The following is a 23,595-nucleotide window of genomic DNA, read 5'->3' as shown; positions in this document are numbered from 1 at the left end:
GCCTGGGTGGCTCAGTTGGTTAGGCGACTGCCTTCAGCTCAGGTCATGATCCCAGGGTCCTGGGATCGAGTCCCGCATCGGGCTCCCTGCTCTGCGGGGAGCCTGCTTCTCCCTCTCCCACTCCCCCTGCTTGTGTTCCCTCTCTCGCTGTGTCTCTCTCTGTCAAATAAATAAATAAAATCTTTAAAAAAAAAAAAAAAAGAAAGAAAAAGGAAGGAAGGAAGGACGAGAAAGAAAGAAAGAAAGAAAAAGAAACTGGCTCATGCAATTGTGGGGGCTGGGAAGCCTTGGGAAACTGACGCAGAAGGTCTACATTTATATCTATATATCTCTATTTTTGCATTTTCCTCCAGAATCACTTGAGAGTAAGCTGGAAACCCCAAGCCTCTTTAGCACAGGGCAAGCAGGAAATGTACTGCGGATACCATCCTCAGTCCTCGTCCAAATCTCGCCAGTTGTTCCGATAAGTACTCTTATCACTTTTGCTTTCCAAATCATGTTTTTGTAACTACATTGAAAAATACCTTTTGTCCATTTCAACAGCATAATAAATCTTAGCTAGAAACCAATCATTTCCCTATTGGTGGAATTAGGTGGTTTCCAACACTTTTGTTCATACCACTGACACACCATCATACACATATCTTGGTGCCTGTGTAAAAGCATTTTTTTAAAGATTTTATTTATTATTTATTTGAGAGCGAGCGAGAGAGAGAATGTGCAGGGGGGAGGGACAGAGGGAGGGGAGAAGCAGACCCTCGGCTGAGCAGGACCCTGGGATCATGACCTGACCGAAATCAAGAGAGGGATTCTTTTTTTTTTAAGATTTTATTTATTTGACAGAGAGAGTCACAGCGAGAGAGGGAACACAAGCAGGGGGAGTGGAGGAGGGAGAAGCAGGCTTCCCGCCGAGCAGGGAGCCTGGTGCGGGACTCGATCCCAGGACCCTGGGACCATGACCTGAGCTGAAGGCAGACGCTTAACGACTGAGCCACCCAGGCGCCCCCATACAAGCATTTCTCGCACATAACTCTCCACAAGTGGAACTGGGGCAGAGTGGGTGTACATCCTCCCAATGTTGGTGTCTCTCCCTCCTCAAGACCCAGACCCATGCTGTTGGCTACACCAGACACATGTGCCTACTGAGTAACTGAAATGTGGTGCATACAAACTGGGATGTGCCGTGAGTGTAACCCACACCCCAGATTTCAGACTTACTGCAAAAAAAAAAAAAAAAAAAAAAAAGACTGTAAAAGATCTCAGTAATTTTTATATTGTATTGTAACAATATAAATATATAATATCAAGATCATTATGACTAGAATATATTAATATATCATTAATATCATTGGCCTAATTCGAATATATAATAATTATATTATTGAGCGTGTTACTATTATTATTTCATCTGTTTCTTTTTACTTTTCTTTTTTTCTTTTTTTAAGTAAGCTCTAGGGATGCCTGGGTGGGTCGGTTGGTTGAGCATCTGCCTTTGGCTCAGGTCATGATCCCAGGGTCCTGGGATCAAGTCCCACATCAGGCTCCCCGTGCAGTGGGAAGCCTGCAGAACCCTCTCCCTCTGCCTGCCACTTCCCCTGCTTGTGTGCTCTGTCAAATAAATAAATAAAAGTCTTAAAACAACAACAACAACAAGAAATCTAGCAGAGGAAAATATGTGAGAGAAGGATGGGCCAATGAACTTCTTCCATTATTAAATCAGACAACTGTGAGATGCAGGAACAGCCCACAAGGTTGCCCTGACTTCTGAGTCTGGAAACAGTTGTGCTCATAGTTACAGTTTATTACATGCAAAGGATAGAGACTATAATCAGCCAAGGGAAGAGACGCAGGGGGCAGAGACCAGGAGAGCTCTGTACTCAAGAGTTTCCACTTGTCCTCCCCCCACAGAGACGCGGACAGCTCTTTGTTGGCCACAGCGTGCAACGATACAGATGGAGCATCGCCTACTAGGACGCTCACCCAGGCTTTGATGTCTAGTCTTTGCTGGGGCTTGGTCCGGTAGACCTGGTTGGTCACCACTGTGGCTGATCTCGGTCTTCAGACCCTCTGGTGGCCTAGTTGATTGATGCCACGTGACACAAAGCCCCCACCTTAAATCCCATTATTAGACTATCTGGAGTAGCCCAAGGCTCCAGGTAAACCAAGACACTGTTATCAGGCAGGACATTCATTCCAAGAGCTGCAGTTACCTCCCAGGAGCTGAGGAAAAGCCAGAACTCTCTTTGGACAAGGGTAAATTTTTTACTACATATCAACCAATCATAATGAGAGAGTTTTTAGGGGTTAAAAGTTACTTACATAGGGATGCCTGGGTGGCTCAGTTGGTGAAGCATCTGCCTTCAGCTCAGGTCACGATCCCAGATCAAGTCCCCCGTCGGGCTTCTTGCTCAGCGAGGAGCCTGCTTCTCCCTCTTCCTCTGTTGCTCCCTCTGCTTGTGCTCTCTCTATGAAAAATAAATAAAAAAATTTTTTTTAAGTTACTTACCTAGGACATAACAAAATCTGAAGTTTAGGTGTCTTATAAGATTCCTTTGTTAGAAATAATATTTATAGGGGTATTTTTATGATGCAGAATCATATCTGCTTTCCTGAAATTATGGAGGAAGGAGAAAAGATTTTTTTTTTCCTGCTCTTGCTGAGATTTGTTCTTACCAGTAGTTAGAAAGACCTATAGTCTCAAAATAAAGCGCTGGGATTCTTTCAGTTTGCCTTGAGAGGGAGAAAAAAAATGGTAGTAGGTCTGACAACTCAGAGAGTGTAAGAAGATACATTACATATCTCCAGCAAAGGATTTGTATCTAGACTCTATAAAGAATTTGTACAGGGGCACCTGGTTGGCTCAGGCAGTTTAGCGTCTGACTCTTGATTTTTGGCTCAGGTCATGATATCAGGGTTGTGGGATCGAGCCCCGCCTTGGGCTCCCCACTCAGCGTGGAGTCTGCTTGAGATTCTCCCTCTCCCTCTGCCTCTCCCCACCTCTAAAATAAATAAATAAATCTTTAAAGAAAAAAGAAAGAAAGAAATTTGAGGACAGACAAAAACTAGATTTTGGTGTCATAAGCCCGGGTAGAGGTTTCTCTTGGGGGCAGAAACTATAAGGGGCGCTGGGACCGAGGGGATCTGGGGACTGGAAACGTGCTTTCTCTTGATCTGAATGTCGTCGGTTCCACAGGGACGTTGACAATTCATTAAGCTGCACCTTCACGACTGCTGAACTTGCCTGCCTGGGTGTTACATGTCAGTTCAAAGCGTTTTTTTAAAGTAGGCCCGAGGGGCTTCAAATTTATAGGATGGAAAGAAAAGGAGCAGAAAGGGACCATGACCAGGTGGCATACAAACCACACGTTATTTTTTTTCTAAGATTTTCTATAGGTGACAGAGAGAGAGAGAGCACACACAAGCAGGGGGAATGGCAGACAGAGGCAGAGGGAGAAGCAGACTCCCCCGCTGAGCAGGGAGCCCGACGTGGGACTCGATCTGGGATCATGACCGGTGCTGAAGGCAGAAGCTTCACCGACTGAGCCACCCAGGGGGCCCAAGCCACGTTACTTTGCATCTGCATTTCCTAGTGTCTGAAGTTGTCTGGGCCAAGCATGTGCCTGCAGCCTCCATGCCCCAGAGAGGAGCAGCTGTGGCCAGCCACCACCCTGTCAGCTACCACAGGAAGCCCCAAGCCAGACACATGTTGGCCATTGTACCCTGAGGCTGCTCCGCGGTGGCCACAGGGTCCCCTGAGGAAGGATGTGGTGGGCCCGTCGGCAGAGTGGTAGAGCCCACACGATCTTCTGACCCTGGCCAGACTGACTCCCAGAAAACTTCCAGCCCTGGCTGAGCCCGGGAACCAGGCGGTGACAGGAGGCCCCGGGGGGGCTGGGAGAAGGAAGTGGAGGCCACAGCGTCGGACAGAGGGTCTCTGGAAGGCCGGCGGAAAACAGCACCATCAACAAGAAGAAGCGCACCACACGCTTCACAATAACCAAGACAGGTCACGATGAGAAGTGCCAGGCCTGACCCAACATAGAACGGGAGCTTACGTGATAATTAGTACCCTGAAATTTCTAGAAGTTTCTAATTCTAAAACAGTATGGATGTGAAGAGTGTGAGCATCTCTGATCCTAAAATGTCAATCCTAAGATTTTTTTTTTTTAAGATTTTATTTATTTGAGAGAGAGATCAGAGAGAGAAAGAGAGCACAAGCAGGGGGGAGGGACAGAGGGAGAAGCAGACTCCCCGCCAAGCAGGGAGCCCGATGTGGGACTCGATTCCAGGACCCTGGGATCATGACCTGAGCCAAAGGCAGACACTTAACCAATTGAGCCACCCAGGCACCCCCTATTTTTTTTTAAGTTGTGTTCATTTATTTTGACGTTAATACAACACACCCCACTCTTTGGGGCGTGCAGTCCTATACGTCTTGACAAAAACCCTGAGGTGCGTTACCACCACCACAAACGAGACCCAGAAGGGTCTTATCACCCCCAGAAAATGCCTCTCTGTAGTCAACCCCTCCCCCCACCCATAACCCCTGGCAACCGCTGAGCTCTTCTCCATCACCAGAGTTTTGCCTTTTCCAGAATGTCCTATAAATGGAATCATACAGTATGCAGCTTTCTGAGCCTGACTTCTCTCACTTAGCATAATACGTTGAAAATTCATCCCTGTCACTGTGTGTAGCAAAAGTCCCTCGTAACCGTAAGCGGTATTCCACTGTACAGATGTGGGGCAGACAGTTTCTTCGTTCATCAGTCTGAAGGGTATTCTAGTCATTTCCAGTTTGGGGCGGTTACTAAAAAAGCTGCTATCAGCACACTTCAGTTGGTGGAGTGTGCGACTCTCCATCTTGGGGTTGTGAGTTCGAGCCCCACATTGAGTGGAGAGATTACTTAAAAATAAAATCTTTAGGGACGCCTGGGTGGCTCAGTTGGTTAAGCGTCTGCCTTTGGCTCAGGTCATGATCCCAGGGGCCTGGATTCAGTCCCACATTGGGGCTCCCTGCTCAGCAGCGAGTCTGCTTCTCCCTCTCCCTCTGTCCCCCACCATCATGAGTGCTCTCTCTCGAATAAATTAATAAAATCTTAAAAATAAATAAATAAATAATAAAGTAAAGATCCTAAATCAAGTTTGGGGGGAATGAGGGGAAATGGGTCAGGTCAGGTGAGGTGGGGTGGTACCTCTTTAGGTTATCCATCTTTACCCCCACCTTTAAGCCCCTCATTCCCCAAAGTGCAGTCCCCAGTCCCCAGCACCTGCATCTTCTGGGTGTGCAAGAAATGCAGAATCTCAGGCTCTGCCCTGTTTAATTATAACCTGTATTTTTTTCAAGATTTATTTATTTATTTGAGAGAGAGAGAGCAAGAGAGTGTGGGGAGGGGCATAAGGAGAGAATCTCAAGCAGACTCTGCACTTAGTGTGGAGCCTGATGTGGGGCTCGATCTCAAGACCCTGAGATCATGACCTGGCTGAAACCAAGTCGGATGCTCAACCGACTGAGCCAACCAGGTGCCCCTATAACCTGTATTTTAACAAGAGGCCCGGGTGCTTCCTGGACAACTTAAAGACTAAGAAGCACTGCACTAGAGCATCCCTGGGAGAAACTGGTCAAGTTTCCTATTCTGCCCTCACTACGTAGATGCTGTCCCCCTGTGGAGATGTTTTAAGCCTTGTCCTTTTTAGGGTCTGTCTCTATTGTGTTTGGTCATGGGTGCATACATTATTTAAGTTTATTTATTTATTTTTAAGTAATTGCTACACCCAGCATGGGGCTCGAACTCACAACCCCGAGATCAAGAGTCATATGCTCTTGTGATTAAGGCAGCCAGGCACCCCATGGGTGCATACATTTGCAATCAGCTGAAAATCTGAAATGAAGGCAGAGACGTTTTCTTGGAAATAAACAATTTATATTATTCTCTAATTTTAAACTATTTAACATGCACCTCCTCCCCCCACCAAGAAGAAGAGCAAGTATGAAAAAGGGGCGGGGGAAGCACATGAGAAGAATGAAAATAGAACAAGATATGGAGAGGACTCGCAGTTTTGCTTGCATTTCCCCAAAAGCAGAGAAAATGACTGAGACAATGATTTGGGTGGCGGTAGTTTATGTGGGGGTTGATCTCAGGCAGCAGGAGTGAAGAGATAGAGAACGGAGCCCAAGGGAAGGGGTAAAGGCCAAAAACGGGTGTGTTAATCACCTGGGTAACAGTTGTGGGCACCTGGGGCTCAATCCTGCTGGGGACCCTATGAGGAACCAGGCAGAACATGCCCCAGGATCTTCCCACGGAAAGATGGGGAGGCTGGGCATTGATGGGCATTGATGCCCTCACTCCTATCCTGCTTTGGGTATGGGTTGCCCCAACTTGGGAGACTGTAAACTCCTCCCACTTTGGGGGCCGCACCTGAAGTCCAAATAAATTAAGTGATGGCAGAAAAAGCTGAGCTGAGAGGCTGCCCATGTGCTGGAAACTGTCAGCCCCTCAGTGGGGAGAGGCATCCACACTGTCTATCACACATGGATGACCCTTGATGATTTGTTTTTTTTACCAGAAAATTGTATCTGCTCTGGTCAGAAGCAGTAATTCACTTTCTATCCACATTTTTTTTTTTGACGAATAGAAATCAGTTTCTCTGCTTCACCTCTAAATCAATGCTCAAAGAAAAGTAAGGTAAAACTATCAAGTTTAGGGGCACCTGGGTGGCTCAGTTGGTTAAGCGACTGCCTTCGGCTCAGGTCATGATCCTGGAGTCCCGGAATCGAGTCCCACATCGGGCTCCCTGCTTGGCAGGGAGTCTGCTTCTCCCTCTGACCCTCCCCCTCTCATGCTCTCTCTCTCTCTCTCAAATAAATAAATAAAATCTTTAAAAAAAAAACTATCAAGTTTAAAGACAACTGAGGGGCGCCTGGGTGGCTCAGTTGGTTAAGCAACTGCCTTCGGCTCAGGTCATGATCCTGGAGTCCCTGGATCGAGTCCCACATCGGGCTCCCTGCTCGGCAGGGAGCCTGCTTCTCCCTCTGACCCTCCCCCCTCTCATGTGCTCTCTCTCTCTCTCTCATTCTCTCTGTCTCAAATAAATAAATAAAATCTTTAAAAAAATAAATAAATAATAAATAATAAATAAATAAGTAAGGGGTGCCTGGGTGGCTCAGTCGGTTAAGCATCTGCCTTCGGCTCAGGTCATGATCCCAGGGTCCTGGGATCGAGCCCCGCATCAGGCTCCCTGTTCCACGGGAAGCCTGCTTCTCCCTCTCCCACTCCCCCTGCTTGTGTTCCCTCTCTCGCGGTGTCTCTCTCTGTCAAATAAATAAAATCTTAAAAAAAAAACTGATAAGAAAGAGGTAAGTATTAGTATTGCCCCTCAGTAAGTTAGGGGGATCATTAAAGGGATTATATTGAAACTTTCAAGGGGCACCCGGCAGGCTCAGTTGGTGGAGCGTGTGACTCTTGATCTCGGGGTTATAGGTTCAAGCACCACGTTAGGGGTAGAGATTATTTATTAAAAAAATAAAATCTTAAAGAAACTTTCAACGTAATAGCCAAAAAATAATTGATATACTCAATAGAAGATGAGAGTAAAAAATTAAAACAGTAAGAGAGCGTGGTAACAACACCAAAAGCAAGGGTAACAAAAGCAAAAATCAACAAGGGGGACTACATCAAACTAAAGAGCTTCTGCACAGCAAAAGAAGCCATCAACAAAATGAAACAGCAACCTACTGAATGGGAGAAAAAAAATTGCAAATCATATATCTGATAAGAGGTTAATATCCAAAATATATAAAGAACTCCTATAACTCAATAGCTAAACACAAACAATGATTAAGACATGAACAGAGGTGCGGCAGCTGGGTGGCTCAGTCGTTAAGCGTCTGCCTTCGGCTCAGGTCATTGATCTCAGGGTCCTGGGATCGAGCCCCACATCCGGCTCCCAGCTCATCAGGGAGCCTGCTTCTCCCTCTCCCACTCCCCCTGCTTGTGCTCCCTCTTTCTCTGTCAAATAAATAATTTTTTTAAAAATTTGCCGATTCTAGGCTGGTAGTAGAATGCATATACTATGTATTATATAAAACCTCCCGGCGCGCCTGGGTGGCTCAGTCCTTAAGCGTCTGCCTTCAGTTCAGGTCATAATCCCAGGGTACTGAGATCGAGCCCCGCATCGGGCTCCCTGCTCTGTGGGAATCCTGCTTCTCCCTCTCCCACTCCCCCTGCTTGTGTTCCCTCTCTTGCTCTCTCTCTCTCTGTTGAAAGAAAGAAAGAAAAAGAAATGACATGAACAGAGGATCTGAATAGACGTGTCTCCCGCCGATGGCCAGCAGGTAGATGAAAAAGATGCTCCATCATTAATTACTAGAGAAATGCAAGTTAGAACCACAATGAGATCTCACCTCACATGTGTTAGAATGGCTACTAACAAAAAGACAAGAGATAACAAGAGTTGGCCAGGATGTGGAGAAAAGGGAACCCTCGTGCTATGTTGGCAGGAATGTAAATTGGTGCAGCCCCTATGGAAAACTGCTATGGAGTGTAAATTTGGGGGATGCCTGGGTGGCGGCTCAGTCAGTTAAGCATCTGCCTTCGGCTCAGGTCATGATCCCGGGGTCCTGGGGTCGAGCCCCTCATCGGGCTCCCTGCTCAGCGGGAAGCCTGTGTCTCCCTCTCACACTCCCCCTGCTTGTGTTCCATCTCTTGCTATGTCTCTCTCTGTCAAATAAATAAATAAAAATATTTTTTTAAAAAAAGGTACAGACTTCCAGTGATAAAATATGTTAAGTCACATGGATTCAATGTACAGCACTGTGAGTAAAATAGATAATAGTATATTGTAGGGGCTCCTGGCTGGCTCAGTCTGTAGAGCATGTGACTCTGGATCTCACAGTTGTGAGTTCAAGCCCCACAGAGGGTGCAGAGATTACTCAAAAATAAAATCTTAAAATAATAATAATAATAACAATAATAATAGATTGTATATTTGAAAGCTGCTAATGGAGTAGATCGTAACGGTCCTCATCACCAGAAAAAAAAATTTTTTTGTTAACTACATATGGTGACAGATGTTAACTAGACTTATTGTGGTGATCATTTTGCAGTATATACAAGTATTGAATCATTATGTTGCACGGCTGAAACTAACATGTGATAGGTCAATTTTACCTCAATTTTTATTTTTTTTTATTTTATTTTATTTTTTTAAAGATTTTGTTTATTCATTTGAGAGAGAGAATGGGAGAGAGAGCATGAGAGGGGGGAGGATCAGAGGGAGAAGCAGACTCCCTGCTGAGCAGGGAGCCCGATGCGGGACTCGATCCCGGGACTCCAGGATCATGACCTGAGCCGAAGGCAGTCGCTTAACCAACTGAGCCACCCAGGCGCCCCTAGATTTTTTTTTTAAGATTTTATTTATTTATTTATTTGACAGACAGTGGGAGAGGGAAGACAAGCAGCGGGAGCGGGAGGGGGAGAAGCAGGCTTCCCACCAAGCAGGGAGCCTGATGTGGGGCTCGATCCCAGGACCCTGGGATCATGACCTGAGCCAAAGGCAGTCGCTTAACCAACTGAGCCACCCAGGCGCCCTACCTCAATTTTTAAAAAAAGAATTCCGAATTCACAGAGGTCTTTTCAGGCAGATTAAACCCTCGTATGTGACTGGACATGTTTCTGACCCCTCTGCATCCATCCCACATCTATAAAATGAGGGAAAGAAGATATAGTGCTAAGGGTTGTTGTCAGAATGTCATGATCAAATGCAAAACACCTTACCATAATAAAGCTTTTTATCTATTTTTTTTTAAGATTTATTCATTTGAGCGGGGGCAGAGGGAGAGAATCTTCAAGCAGACTCCCTGCTGAGCACAGACCCAGACACAGGGCTTGATCTCAGGACCCTCAGATCATGACCTGAGCTGAAACCAAGAGTCCAATGCTCAGCTGACTGCGCCCCCCCCCCAGGTGCCCCCCATAATAAAACTTTTTAAATGACTGGTGCTTATGGCAAATGAGCAAAAGCTGAGGATGCAAAACTGAAGTAAGACACCTAATTAGTCTCTTGCTAAATCCGTCAGAGTATATAACAGAGTTACTATGTGCTATTTTTTACAACTTTATTAAAGCATAATTGATGTGCTATAAACAGCAAGTCTCGAGAATGAAATATGTATGTGAAACCATCACCGCAATCAAATTAACAAACATTTCCATAATGCCCAGAAGGTCCTTTGCTCTTCTCTGTAATCAATACCTCCCTCCACCCTCTGCCCTCTGCAAAGCACCGCTCTGCCTTCCAGCCCAAGAGATTAGTTTGCATTTCCTAGAATTTCATACGTGTGCATAGACTCGCCCAGGAGGAGGGGATTTTCCTTGCCTGGCTTCTTTCATTCCATATGATGCTCTGGACTTCCATCATGGTGCACATATAGACCATTCCCTTTTCTGGCAAAGCTGTAGCCCACTGTAGGGGTGGTAGGCAGATGCATGGTCCCCTAGGGCTCCATGCCTGGGTAACTGACCCCCCAACAAAAGCCCTGGACGCCAAGGCTCAGGGGAGCTCCCTGGTTGGCAATACACCATGTGTGTGTGGTCACATAAGGTTGCCAGGAAAAGTGAGCGCTGTCCCTAAGACTCCATGGGGACAGACAAGCAGAAGCTCGTGCCTGCTCTCTCCCGGATGCTGCCCTGCACACACTTCCCCTCGGCTGACTCAAACCTCTCTCCTTGCCCTATGATAAGTCATGAACCTGATGATAACAGCTCTTCTGGGTTCTGTAAGTCACCAAACACAAAAGGGACGAGCAACAGACGCTCCTGTCTGGGCGTCTCTCAGCTTCTGCGCCTCTCAGAATTCCCGCGGCTTCATCTCCATTTGGTTCCATCTTTAGCTTTCTTTCCACTCCCCAAACCCGGATATCACCCGCCTCCCAGGTCACCCCCTGCCTCAGTTTCCTTGTCTCCCTCTTTCTCTCTCTTCTCCACTTCCCTGCAGCACCTCTTCTCTTCCCAGCCACCGGACGTCCTCCATTTCTTGGTTTGGCTCTCTCCAGGGCTAATTGCACACCACCTTCTTGTCTCTTTCTCAGAATTCTCGGCCCCTCTCTTCTTAGTGAGTTCCCCTCCTCTAAGTCAGCCCGGATTTCGGCATTTCCTTCTCTCGATCCCTCTTTCCTTGGCCTCTGTCCACCATCCAGCCTCCTGTTCCTCCTCCATCCGTGTCTTCCTCCGGCCCCTGACCGCTTCCCTGCTCTGTGCCACTGTCTCTTGGTGTCCTTGCCTCTCCCTTGGTTCCCCCCACCTCCCGGTCTCTCCTTCACCCAGCCTCTGGGGGAGCTCTCCATACCCTCTGACCCTCACTCTCTTGGTGTCTCTGAGCCGCTTCCAGGGAACTCAGGCCCTTCCAGCCTCATGCCCTCACAACCACCATCTGTCCTTCTTCCTTCTATCTTGGCATGTTCAGCCCCCTCTCTGTCTTCACTCCATCTCTTCCTCTTTCCCTTCCCCCACCTCTCCACCTCTCAGTCTCCCATCTTCCTCCTGAGCTTCTGTTCTCTGTTTCTCTCCTCCTCAGCCCCTCACGGCTTCTCTTTTCCATATCCCAGCCCTTCCTCTGCTCCTCCCTTCAGTCTCCCTCCTTCTCAACCCCGCAAGCGTTCTGTCTCTCTCGGGACCTCTGTCCCTCCACTTCTCTCCATCCATCTCTCCATCTCTTTTTAAAAAAAAAAATTTTTATTTATTTATTTGCGAGAGAGAGTGCACACATGAGCAGGGGGAGCAGCAGAGGGAGAGGAAGAAGCAGACTCCCCGCCGAGCAGGGAGCCTGATGCGGGGCTCGAACCCAGGACCCTGAGATTATGACCTGAGCCGAAATCAGGAGTCAGACGTTCAACCAACTGAGCCACCCAGGCGACCCTCCATCTCTCCATCTCTTAACATCTCTTTGCACCTCCATTTCTCTTTCACATTTGGCCTCAGAGACTCCCCACTACCCAAGGTGCCACAGCCCCCCCCCATATCTCAGTGCCCGCTCAGCTCCCACCACCCTCCCACCTTCACTGTCCCCTCTGTTGCCTCCCTGCCCCTGTCTGACAATTTGCCTTAAGAGCTGCCAGGATTACAGCTGCCCCTTCTCTCTTGACAGAAACCACATTTGATTCTTCTTATCACAATGAATGTGGACATCAGAACACGGTCAAACAGAAAGCAGATAGCAAGAGATGCTCCCCTTGTTCCTTATCAAATTCAGTGCAAGCACTTCCTAAGTGTTCATCTACGTTGCTTCTGTCTTCTGCCAGCAAGGAAATTTTTCAGTCACCCACAGTCCCGAGCCCCAGGCGTCCTGGGCAGCGAGGACAGACGACAAAGAGATTTCTCAGGCTCTGTGCATTGCTCTGAAGACCTTTACTGTCGCACTAAGAGGAGCTATGAAGAGCCCACAGTGTATCAGTTAACTATTGTTGTTATAGACTGAATATTTGTGTCCCCCCAAAATTCGTATGGTAAAACCTTATGCTCCAGTGTGACAGAATTAGGAAGCGGGGACTTGGGGGTGATTAGATCATGAGAGTTGAACCCTCATGAATGGGATCAGTGCCTTTATTTTTTTTAAGATTCTATTTATTATTTGAAGATTTAATTTATTTGAGAGAGAGCGCGTGCACGGGCAAGGGGAGGAGCAGAGGGAGAGGGAGAGAATCCTCAAGCAGACTCCCCGCTGAGAGCAGAGTCCAATGCAGGGCTCCATCCCACGACCCTGAGATCATGACGTGAGCCAAAACAAAGAGTCAGACCTCAACCAACTAAACCACCGAGGTGCCCCCAAATTTTATTTTTTAGGTCATCCTCTCACCCAACATGGGGCTCGAACTCACAACCCTAAGATCAAGAGCTGCGCGCTCCACTGACTGAGCCAGCCAGGAGCCCCAGGGTCAGTGCCCTTACACACAGGACCTCAGGGGCTCTCACTCTTTCTGCCATGTGAGGACACCATGAGAAGTGGCCATCTGCAAACCAGGACGCGGGAATCTGCTGGCATCTTGTCCATGGACTTCTAGCCTCCAGAGCCATGAGAATAAATATTTGTTGTTTTAGCGGCTCAGTCTTTGGTAATTTGCTATAGCAGCCCTAATGGACTAAGAGAGCTATGTAATAAATATCCCCAAATATTAATGGCTTAAAAGAATACCTTTGTTGGGGCACCTGGGTGGCTCAGTCGTTAAGCGTCTGCCTTCAGCTCAGGTCATGGTCCCGGGGTCCTGGGATCGAGCCCCACATAGGGCTCCCTGCTCCGCGGGAAGCCTGCTTCTCCCTCTCCCACTCCCCCTGCTTGTGTTCCCTCTCTCGCTGTGTCTCTCTCTCTGTCAAATAAATAAATAAAAATCTTTAAAAAAAAAGAAAGAATACCTTTGTTGTTGCTCACAGATCTATGGGTCAGCTGGATGGGTCTTTTGGTCTTGGATGAGCTCATCCATGCATACACCATCAGCTGTGGTTGGGCAGGTGGCTCTGTCTCCAGGAGTTGGCGGGATATCAGCTGGGTAACTTAGATCTCCTTGGTGCAGTCTCTCATCCTCCAGCAGGTAAACCTAAGCTGATTCCCATGACAGTGGACACTTTCTAAGAGAACAAACAGAAGACACAGACTCTTGAGACCTAGACTCGTGACTGACACCACATCCCTCCCGTCACATTCTATTGGTCAAGTCCAGCCCAAATTCAAGGGTTGGGGAAACTGACTTCCAAAATTGAGAGGAGCAACTACAAAATCACAATGCAAAGGGCATATGGGGGGGGGCTGCCCAATTTTTTTTGTTTTACTTGTGACACTGATGGACAACTGTGACCCTATCCTTTTACATAAATCTAAGGAGAAAGCAAGCCCAGGGCACCTGGGTGGCTCAGTCGGTTAAGCATCTGCCTTCAGCTCAGGTCATGATCCCGGGGTCCTGGGATCGAGCCCTGTGTTGGGCTCCCTGCTCAGTGGGGAGTCTGCTTCTCCCTCTCCCACTGCAGCTCCCCTTGCTTACGCACTCTCTCTCTCTAATGCTCTCTGTCTCTCGAATAAACAAATAAAATCTTTTTTATTTTTTTAAAAGATTTTATTTATTTATTTGACAGAGGGAGACACAGCGAGAGAGGGAACACAAGCAGGGGGAGTGGAGAGGGAGAAGCAGGCCTTCCAAGCACAATCAGCTGACCCTCAGCCAACCCCCAGATGCATGCGCTAAATAAACATCAGTATGTGTACAGGTTTTCGTTCTTAATCACCTGATGAGGGAACGGATACATTACCAGCAGTATATCCACGGACTCACCATCATTACATAGTTGCAGCATGACTATGTGACCACCAGATTATTTTATTTATGATCCTTAGGCCACATAGCAAGACAGTGCTGGGAACGTTGTAAGAAATTGTACCCAGCACCAGATGTTAAATGTACATGACCTGGATGACTAAAGGCAGTTTTACAACCACATAAGTTTCAGGACGTTGTGGTTGGAGGGTTAACAGGCTTGAAAAGCCCATGCTCGGGACTTCCCATGACTTGGCTGGACTTCACCCAGATTTTTCCAGAGGCTAGATGCCTGATAACATTGCAATACATCGAATGCAGAACAGCTTTGAGAATCCACTTGTCTTCTCTTGAGCTAGGCATTAAATATTCTCAAAAATGTGAAACAAGGCCACTCTTCTCATTAAATTTTTTATTTTGGAAAACACGGCACTTTTTTTTTTTAGATTTTATTTATTTATTTGACAGAGAGAAAGCACAAGCAGGGGGAGCGACAGGCAGAGAGAGAAGAAGAAGCAGTCTCCCCACAGAGCAGGGAGCCCAATGCGGGGCTCGATCCCAGGATCATGACCTGAGCTGAAGGCAGACACTTAACCAACTGAGCCACCCAGGTGCCCCAACATAGACTTTTCATTTAAAATGTTATTTATGTTAAAATGCAAGGAGTTTCCAAATGCCCATCGACAGATGAGTGGATTGGGGCACCTGGGTGGCTCAGTCAGTTAAGTGTCTGAGTCTTGATTTTGGCTCAGGGTCATGATCTTGAGGTCATGGGATCGAGCTCCGCGTCAGGCTCCATGCTGGGCGTGGAGTCTGCTTAGATTCTCTCTCTCCCTCTCCCCCCACGTTGCTCATGCTCTCTCTCAAAAACAAAACAAAAAACAAAACAAAAAAAACCCAGATGAATATGGATAAGCCAAATGTGATAGATACATTCAATGGAATATTATTTGGCCTTAGAAAAGGAGGAAATTCTGACACATGATACAGCATGGATGAAACTCGACCACATGATGTTAAGTGGAACAAGACAGATACAAAAGGACAAATATTGGATGATTCTGCTTACAGGAGGCACAAGAAACAGGGAAATTCTCAGAGGCAGAAAGTAGACTAGAGGTTACCTAGGGTTGAGGAACGTGGGGGGGTGGGAATGGGGAGTATCGTTCGATAGGTACAGAGTTTCAGTTTGGGAAGATGGAAACATTCTGGAAAGGAATGGTAGTGATGCTTGCACAGCAATGGAAATGTTCTTCATACCATTAACTGTACACCTAAAATGTTTAAAATGGTAAATTTTATGTTACGTACATTTTACCACAATAAAATATTTACCAAAAATGCAATGAATTTATTATGGTTATTTTTAAATTACTCCATAAATAAATTTTTGAACTTCTCAGGGTTTTTTTTTTAAGATTTTATTTTTATGTAATCTCCATACCCAGCATGGGGCTCGAACCCACAACCCTGAGATCATGAGCCGCTGGCTCCACCGACTGAGCCAGCTAGGCGCCCTTTGAACTTCTCAGTCTTAATTTAATACTAAATATTAATAGATACAACTCACATACACAAGAGCTCTTTGGTGTCCTCAAATAATTTTTAAGGATGTAAAAAAAAAATCCCGAGAGCAACAAGTTTGAGAACCTCTGCTCTATGAGCAGCTGAGCTGAGCCTGAGCTAACTGTCCCTGACACATCTCTGCAAGAATCAACAATTTCCGGATTAAATGGCAAAAAATGTAGTTTTACATTTCTTCTGGCCAAAGCAGACAGGCGACCTCTAGTGGAAATACAAGGTATCGCTTGACGGCGCAAAATTTCTCGGTAATTTTGTAGAGAACACAACTAGACGCTCACACACAGACATGATCAAACACGCCTTCACACACACAAACTCTTGCACAGACCCACATATGCACACACACACATGCACAGCAATACTGTAACACATACAAAGAGACACAGCCTCACATGGACACATACTCGGTCACATACGCATACACACACGACACTAAAAATAGCATATGATTAACAAAAGGGACTTGGTAAATTACCCCCATTCTCTATTTTTTTATTGTAATGGAAAATGAGTTTCTTCCCCAAACCATTAAATAAATGTTGAACAAGTAATTAAGATGAATCTAGGTTTGGCAGCATGCCCAATTAGAGGTCCACAATCCCTTAGCTGAAAATCCATGGGGACAGATGCATTTCAGAACTCAGAATTGTTCCAATTTTAGAAAGGTAATTCTGAGCTAATGCTATATTTTACGTAACACTCCCAGGGGCCTGAGACAGCCCCCTCACCATCAGACATGTTAATATATTTGCAGCAAAACGCGTGTGAAAATTCGCACTAAAAGGAGATAAAGAGTGTAAATAACTCATATTAGTTGATCTGCCACCATGTGACACTGGGCCAAAATTACCCCTAAAGAAATATTTTTCGGTTGTCACAGCTTTTTCGAATTCGGAATTGTGGATAAGAGACAAGGGATCCCAGTAGCAGGCCCCTCGCACGTGCACGCACTTATATTCCTGCTCTGATCGTGAACCTCGGATTCCAGGCCAGGGGTAGGCGTCGGGGAGGACAGCGACTCTTCGGCGCCCCCTCCTGGCAGTCCCGCTCCTCGAAGCTCAGATGCAGACGGGATGTCTACAGGCTTTGGCCTGATCCAGCGATGGGTCCTGATTGGGCTAAACCTACCGAGTAATCCCGCCTCCACTTGCCAGTGAGTGGTTGAACCCAAGCCTTAACCAACAGCACCTGACGGCGCCTGGCCCAGGCATTGGGTCCAGGTTTGTCATGTGACCTGCACTGACCCAATCAAGTTGAAGGAAAGCCCTTCGGCACACCAATACGGGCCAGGCCTCCCTCCCTCCGAGGGATGGGAATGAGTTCACAGGTGCCTCCATCTGTAGGCTCCCTGCGAAGCCGCTTGGGGAGCAGGCTGACCCTATGCACAGAAAGAACTAGAAACAGTTGGCCGAGGGCCCAGCTGTCCGACAGCGCCACCGCATTGGTGCCAAGGCCATGCTTCCCTGGGGCTCCTCCCAACGACGACAGCGGGTACTAGAGCCAGCCCATTACCACGCCACCCAGGACTCCTCTGATGGGCAGCCTTTGTTTAAGGACCCCCGGAAACACACCTCCGCGCCCCCCCCCCCGACTTCCTGAGGACTGTGTTACAGCCTGAGGCCCTCTGGCCCAGTCCCTCCTTCCCTCCCTCCTTTCATGACAACCAGATGGATGGAGGTGGTTATGGTTGCACACCACACTTAATGCCCTGTACTGTACACTTTAAAGTGGTTTAAATGGTAACGTTTATGCTACGTGTATTTACACACACACACACACACACACAGAGATTTGGACCACCCACTTTTCCTCCAGGCCACCATCTTGTTCTAGCCACCACTGTCCCTCACCTGAACGATGGCAGTGGCCTCCTCCCTGGGCTCCCGGCTTCCGCCCTTGCCCCGTACCGTTCCTTCCCACCCCGCAATGAGAGAGTCCTGTTGACACCTAGGTTGGCTCTGTCCCTCCTCAGCTCACAAACCTCCCATGGCTTCAGCTCTCTCCAAGCAAAAGCCAAAGTCCTCAGGGCAGCCCATGAGGCTCTGCACCATCTGCCCCCTTTCTCTCTCTCGGCTCACCTCCTCCTGCTCTTCCCATCACTCATTCTGCTCACTCACTGGTCTCTTGGTGGTTCCTTGGACAAGCCAAGCACCTGAGCCTCGGGGCCACTGCCCTTGCTGTTCCCACTTCTTGGCACATGCTTCCCTCAGAGATCGGCATGCCCTGCCCTCGCTTCTGCCCAGTGATCAACAACTCCATCCCTCCCCGTCACCTTGACCCTGATTATTTTCCTCCTTGGTGCTTCTTATGACCGGTCATAACATATATCTACGTTACTAATCCTATCTTTTGTCTGTCTCGCCAGTAATATGTCAGCTCCCTCGAGAGCAGGACGTTTTGCCTGTTTTGTTCACGGCTGTGACCACGGTGCCTAAAATAAGGCCTGGCACATCGTAAAGGCTCAGTAAATGTTTGCTAAGTGCAAAATTAAGAGACAGCGGCCAAAAGAGAGACTGAGAGATCAGGAAGAGAGCCCAACACAGGGGAGGCGATAGGGCAGAAGGGGCTGAACCAGAGAAGAAATGGGAAAGTAGGTGGGGCGGGGGGAGAGAGGGGAAGAGCAAGGTGGGGGTGTTGGGGCAAGATGGGGGAAGGAGAAGAAATGGAAAGAGAGCCAGCCACGTTGGAGGGCGACAGAGGCAGGAGAGTGAGTCAGAGAGAGCCGAGTGAGGGACAGAGGCAGAGACTACACTGAGAGAGGTCAGGGAGAGACAGAGAGGCAGAGACAGAATGAGAGAAGGGGGAGAGAGGAGGGTGGAGAGGGAGACACAGAGACAGGAAGAGAAACTGAGGGCCGGGGAGAAATGGAGCTGGGGAGAAGAGGACGGGAAGCTAGAAAGAGAGCCCAGGGGAACAGAGATGCAGCAGTCCCCACCTCCAACTCACCACTTGCCGGTCTCCAGAAGCTCTGCGCTGACTTGATATCCCTTGGGATGCAGGCTGTGGTTTTTGAATCCCTGAGGGACAGAGGTGGGTAGAGAGAAAGAACATGTGATGCTGTTCAAAAAGCTGCAGATCACTAGCTTATTTATTCCTCACAGAAACTCTCAGTACTATTACCATTTTGGTTTTACAGGACCAGAAAGGTTGAGGAACCTGCCCAAGGTCACACAGCTAGTGAGAGGAAAAGTGGGAATTTGAACCTGGGCATTTGACCCCAAAGTCAGTGCCCTTCAACCATCACCTGTGCTCACCACAAAGGGGTGCTGGCTTCCAGGGTTGCCCTTCGGTCTGGAGACCCCCCCCCTCTGGGAAGTGGTGCCAGAAGGGTAGAAGTGGGGGAGGGAGGTAACCAGAATGACTGACATTCTCAGCCCGGTCCTCATCCACAGATGTCCCAGCCTGAGGGAGGAGGCTCAGCTTCACTCTTTCTGGGAAAGCCTCCAGTTCAAGGGAGGAGGCTGGACAGGAAAACCACTTCCTGCCTATAGGGTCCGATGCCCTGCCCGGAGCCAGGCCTCAGTCTTCTCGGTGGGAAGATAGATTCAACTACCTTTGACTCTTTCAACAGGACCCAAGTTTCTCTGCCTCCTGCTACCAGGAGCATTGCAGACCAGAGAGGTTGTACTTATCTTCAAAGGTAGCGCAGTGCTGATAACTTCCTCTGTGATTTCCAGGGAGGCAGAGAAGCTCCCCACCACCCCTGTTCACCCTGGTCTCTCAGATCCCAGGAAAAAGGCCTTATTCCCTCCCGGCAGCATCCTGACATCTCAGGGTGACTTAGCTTCTGTCCCTGACACTGTAATCATACTAGTCACAATCCCCCAAAGCCCCAATTAATCATCCCACCTCTCCCGTCTAATCCTGGGCTGTAACAGGAGGGCAGACCCCCTGCTTCTCTCCAGACACACTCGTCTTCTGCCTCAGGGATACAGAAAGCTGAAAAGTCCTTCACGCTGTCTGACCTTCAACTGCCCTGTTGCAGATAAGCCTCCTCTCCCAGCCCCCAAAACTACATGATGGCGATGGGAGAAGGACCCCCCAACACACCCCTCACCCCCACCCAGGTCAGGGGAGAATCCACCCAGCCCACCCAGGGCAAGAGAGACAAAGATCAGACGCCAGGAAGGCCTTCCCCTCACAAACTTGAAAGGGGAGACATCTTGCAAACAATACAACAAACACAGCACCAGGCAGTTGGGGCTGGAGTTTATTGCAGGGGGACATATGGACACGGAGATTCAGAGAAGAGGACGGTGGGCTGTGGGCTCTGTGCTCAGACTCCTACGGAGGGTGTCAGGAGGCAGAGGTCAGGACCGGGTCGGCCAGATGGTGGAGGACCCCGGCCTGACGGCAGAGGAGCGAGACCCTGGGCCAGCTCCCCTTGCCCCCCCACCCATTCTTCTGGATGACGACTCCGGAGACGCTAGGCGATGTCATGAAGAGGGAGTCCGGGCCCAACCGGGTAACGGAGCATCCGCCATGGGGGCGCGGGCTCTCGAGGGCCGGCGATCCAGCTTGGGGTGGAAGGGAGGGTTACCCGGGTCCTCGCCCCCCCGCGGCCTCCGGCGTCTCTCTGGGTGTCTGGCGGTTCGGGCGGCTGCTGGGGTCGCTGTGGCGGCGGCGGCGGCTGCGCGGCAGCTCGAGCTGGGGTCGCGGCCCGCCGGGGGCTCCCAGGAGGCAGGAGACCGAGGCAGCGGCGGGCGCCGGGGCAGGCGGCGCGCCCGGACGGGCGGCGCACGGAGGGGACGGCGCGCTGGGCGGCGGGCCGGCGGGGCCCGCGGGGGGCCGCGTGGGAACCCAGATGAGCCCGTAGTAGACGGCGAGCAGCACGGCGGCCAACGAGACGCAGAGGAAGTAGGCGCAGACCGGGGCGAGGCGCAGCCAACGGCCCCGCGGGCCTTCGCTCAGCCCGGCGCCCCCCGGGCTCTCGCCGCCGCCGCCCACGCAGCTCGTGCCCCGCATCCCCGCAGCCCACTGGGCCCAGCACAGCGGCCCGTGCAGGCCCCGCCCCCGCGCCCTGGGCCCGCCCCCTGACCCACCCCCTCGGAGGACCGCCTCCGCGCTCTAAAGCTCCCTCGTCCAACCCCGCCCCCGCCAGCATGGTCACGCCCCCGAATGGGCGGGCCTCCTCCGGGCTCTGGGCCTGCCCCCTCCCCTGTCTCCAGCCAACCATTATCAAGCTATGGCTTAACTAGTATTTCGACCCCGCCCCAGGCCTGCAAAGATAGCTCTCTGCTCTTTCGACTACTGCCGGGCTTCGGGGTGATGCCCTCGCCTCTTACCTGCGAGCCCGCCCAGCGCCTAGCCCCGCCCTCCCCTTTCTGGCCTCCTCCCCCAAGCCCTAACCACGTCCCCTTCGCGACTCACACTTCTCCCAGGCATCTAGCCCCGCCTCCGAGCCCCACCGCCGTGCGAGGTTTGGGCCTCACAGACCCCCCCCCCCCACTCCTTAGCCGCAGGCCCGCTCCGCTTCTAACGTGCCTCTGAATCAGACTCGACTCTTAGCATTCGAAGCCACCCTCTTCACTCCCTGGATTCACGCTCTCTAGTCCAGGCTCCACCCCTTTCCTCCGCCTCACTCCACTAGTTCTAGCACTGTACTGAACACGCCCTCGACCGAGGGCTGCACCCCACACCCGCATTAGGAACTCCCATCTAAACCGGCTCACGCGGCCCCATCCGACATCTAAGGCCGCCCTGTGTTCTAACTCCATCCACCAGAATTCTGGCCCCGCCCAGGCATCCTAACCACGCCCCTGGCGGGACCTCCTCGCTACTTAAGTGTACTGAGGTCTAAACACTCCCCGAAGCCCCACCTCTGCCCCACAACCCAATCACGCCCCTTCCCCAACTTCTCCCCATCACCCTCAATTTCTCCCTCTCCCTAAAGCCATGGGATCCAGAGCGGTCTCCGGGGAGGAGAGAGCGCAGCCTGGGAATCCAGACTAACCCCCTCCTGCCGCCCCCACCCCATCAAGGCGGGGAAGCTTCAGTCCCCTCCCAGCAGCGTCTTCAGGAATTCGGGGAGGCCTGCGGGGGGGGGGGGAGGGAAGACGTATCAGGGGAGTGGAGGAAGGAAGATCCCTTCCTCCCGCCTCTTCCGCCACGGAAAAGCCAGCCAAGCACAGCAACCCAGCCTGCCCTGCCAGAAATACAGTTCAAAGGTTAGCGGAAGCACTGCGTTTAATAAGAGACGGGGCCGGTGGCCGAGTAATTCCGAGTCCTGTGGAAGAGTCACCGGCTATCTGCCAGGCCCCAGATGTAAACTCCAGGAGGCGGCAATCTAGGCCTGGGGACCGGCATCTAGCCCCCCATGGCTTCCATTAGGTGGGTAACTCGGGGGCGTCTCAGCCCTCCCGGTGCCACGGCGCCCCCGAAGCGGGAGACTGGACTATTGCCCTGGCCCCACCCCGTTCACTGTCCCTGGCTCCGCCCCCCTTACATTTAACCCTCTCCTGGCGGGAGTGTGACGGAAGCAGAGGACAGAGGAGCAAGGCGGCAGGAGGTTAGTGCAGAGAGCGGAGGCCACAGTCGGCGGGCGCGGTCAGCGGGCGGCCCCCGGTGGCGGGGCGGCCGCCACCACCTTGCAGAAACGCACCCTCTGGAAGTCGGTGATCTCCGCGGTCTCCTGGCCCTCGGTACCCGCCTCTGGGGAGAGAAGGGGCAGTCAGCGGAGGGGACAGTCTCCCCCTGCCCCCTCCACCCCACTCCCCCCCGTCCAGCTCCGTCTCTGATCCCAACTGAGCCCGGCTACAGTCCCCCTGCGCTAGGTGGTTTATGGGCCTCAGACTCCTTTGATCTTCGCAGGGACCCACAAGCTGCACGCACCCCAACAGAACCCTGTTTACAATCGAGGAAATCATCTGGGATAGCGAGATCACCCTAAACTCTGTCCTCTCGCCCCCCAGCCGCCCCCCTCACGCTCCCACGGGCATAAACTAACTCCCATTCGCCCCCCGCCATCGGATCTGTCCCTCTCTGCCCTTGCCCACGAGAGTACTGACCAGATCTTCCTTGGCTCTGCCCCAAACGCTAACCCCGCTCTTGGGGAGGTCCCTGGTTCGCAACCTGGCTTGCGCTGATGGAGCTGAAGACGGGGTTGGGCCCAACATTCTAATGGGGCCTGCATTTCTATTCTAATTTACCCTACTTGGTTAGACCTCAAAACTCCAATCCTGCCCACAGCCAAATCCATGATTCTACCCCTCCCCCATTCTTACTTTTGACCTATTTAAATTCCTAATCCTGCCCTCAGCCCCGCCCCTTGAACCTAGCCCCACCCCGTTATTTTTAGATTACATCCCCAAACGCCTGGGGTCGGCCTCCAAATCCCAATCCCATCTTGGCTCCACCTCCTCACGGCCCCCCTTTCCCCCTCCACTCAATTCCCTAGCGCCCCAGAGATTCTCCACTTAGCTCCACCCCCTTGACCTTGGCTCCTCTCACCTGTAGCCTCACCCCCAGGTCCACTGCTACCCCACACACCCAGCTCCACTCTATCCTACTCTCCCCAAACCCTCCCCTCAGCCCCGGAGGGAGAAAAAGAGGAAGGAAGAAGGCCATCTCTGGCCCCATCCACTCCCCCACCTGGAGCTGCCTCAGACCCTTCCTCTTCAGCTTTCTGGGTTCCTGGGAGGCTGGACCCACTCTCAAGGGAGGCAGGGGCTGGCTGGTCACCTCCTGGGGAAGGGGGAGGCCCAGTCAAGCCCCTA

At 50.5% G+C, this 23,595-nt stretch overlaps 2 protein-coding genes across 3 annotated transcripts in view; both read right to left on the bottom strand.

The window, feature by feature from the left end:
- LOC115943011 (C5a anaphylatoxin chemotactic receptor 1) overlaps positions 1-19,949 on the bottom strand; it is a 33,808-nt gene extending 13,859 nt beyond the window's left edge. The window contains exons 1-4 of the mRNA XM_081807183.1: positions 19,730-19,949; positions 18,827-18,897; positions 13,404-13,616; positions 2,320-2,465 (exon numbers count right to left, since the gene is read on the bottom strand). The gene's annotated coding sequence lies outside the window, so the exon portion shown is untranslated. The remainder of the gene's footprint in view (positions 1-2,319; positions 2,466-13,403; positions 13,617-18,826; positions 18,898-19,729) is intronic.
- Positions 19,950-20,072: 123 nt separating this feature from the next.
- On the bottom strand, positions 20,073-23,459 carry INAFM1 (InaF motif containing 1). Of its 2 annotated transcripts, none has more exons than XM_081807187.1 (3): positions 22,888-23,459; positions 22,482-22,531; positions 20,073-21,913 (listed from the first exon to the last, which is right to left on the bottom strand). In XM_081807187.1, the coding sequence occupies exon 3, from the start codon at positions 20,843-20,845 to the stop codon at positions 20,417-20,419; it is 429 nt and encodes a 142-aa protein (XP_081663313.1). In that variant the 5' UTR covers positions 20,846-21,913; positions 22,482-22,531; positions 22,888-23,459; the 3' UTR covers positions 20,073-20,416. The 2 variants fall into 2 exon arrangements, with proteins under 2 accessions (XP_081663313.1, XP_081663314.1); XM_081807188.1 differs by having other exon boundaries at positions 22,952-23,459.
- Between the last annotated feature and the right edge of the window lie 136 nt (positions 23,460-23,595).

The sequence above is a fragment of the Leptonychotes weddellii genome, chromosome 16 (assembly GCF_054177405.1).
Source record: "Leptonychotes weddellii isolate Sample4059 chromosome 16, ASM5417740v2, whole genome shotgun sequence".
In the NCBI taxonomy this organism is placed as follows: Eukaryota; Metazoa; Chordata; class Mammalia; order Carnivora; family Phocidae; genus Leptonychotes; species Leptonychotes weddellii.
This window is presented reverse-complemented; position numbering and strand designations above follow the sequence as displayed.

Coding starts and splice junctions, on each gene's coding strand:
- INAFM1 (XM_081807187.1), bottom strand. CDS start 20,845: ATGCGGGGCACGAGCTGCGTGGGCGGCGGCGGCGAGAGCCCGGGGGGC.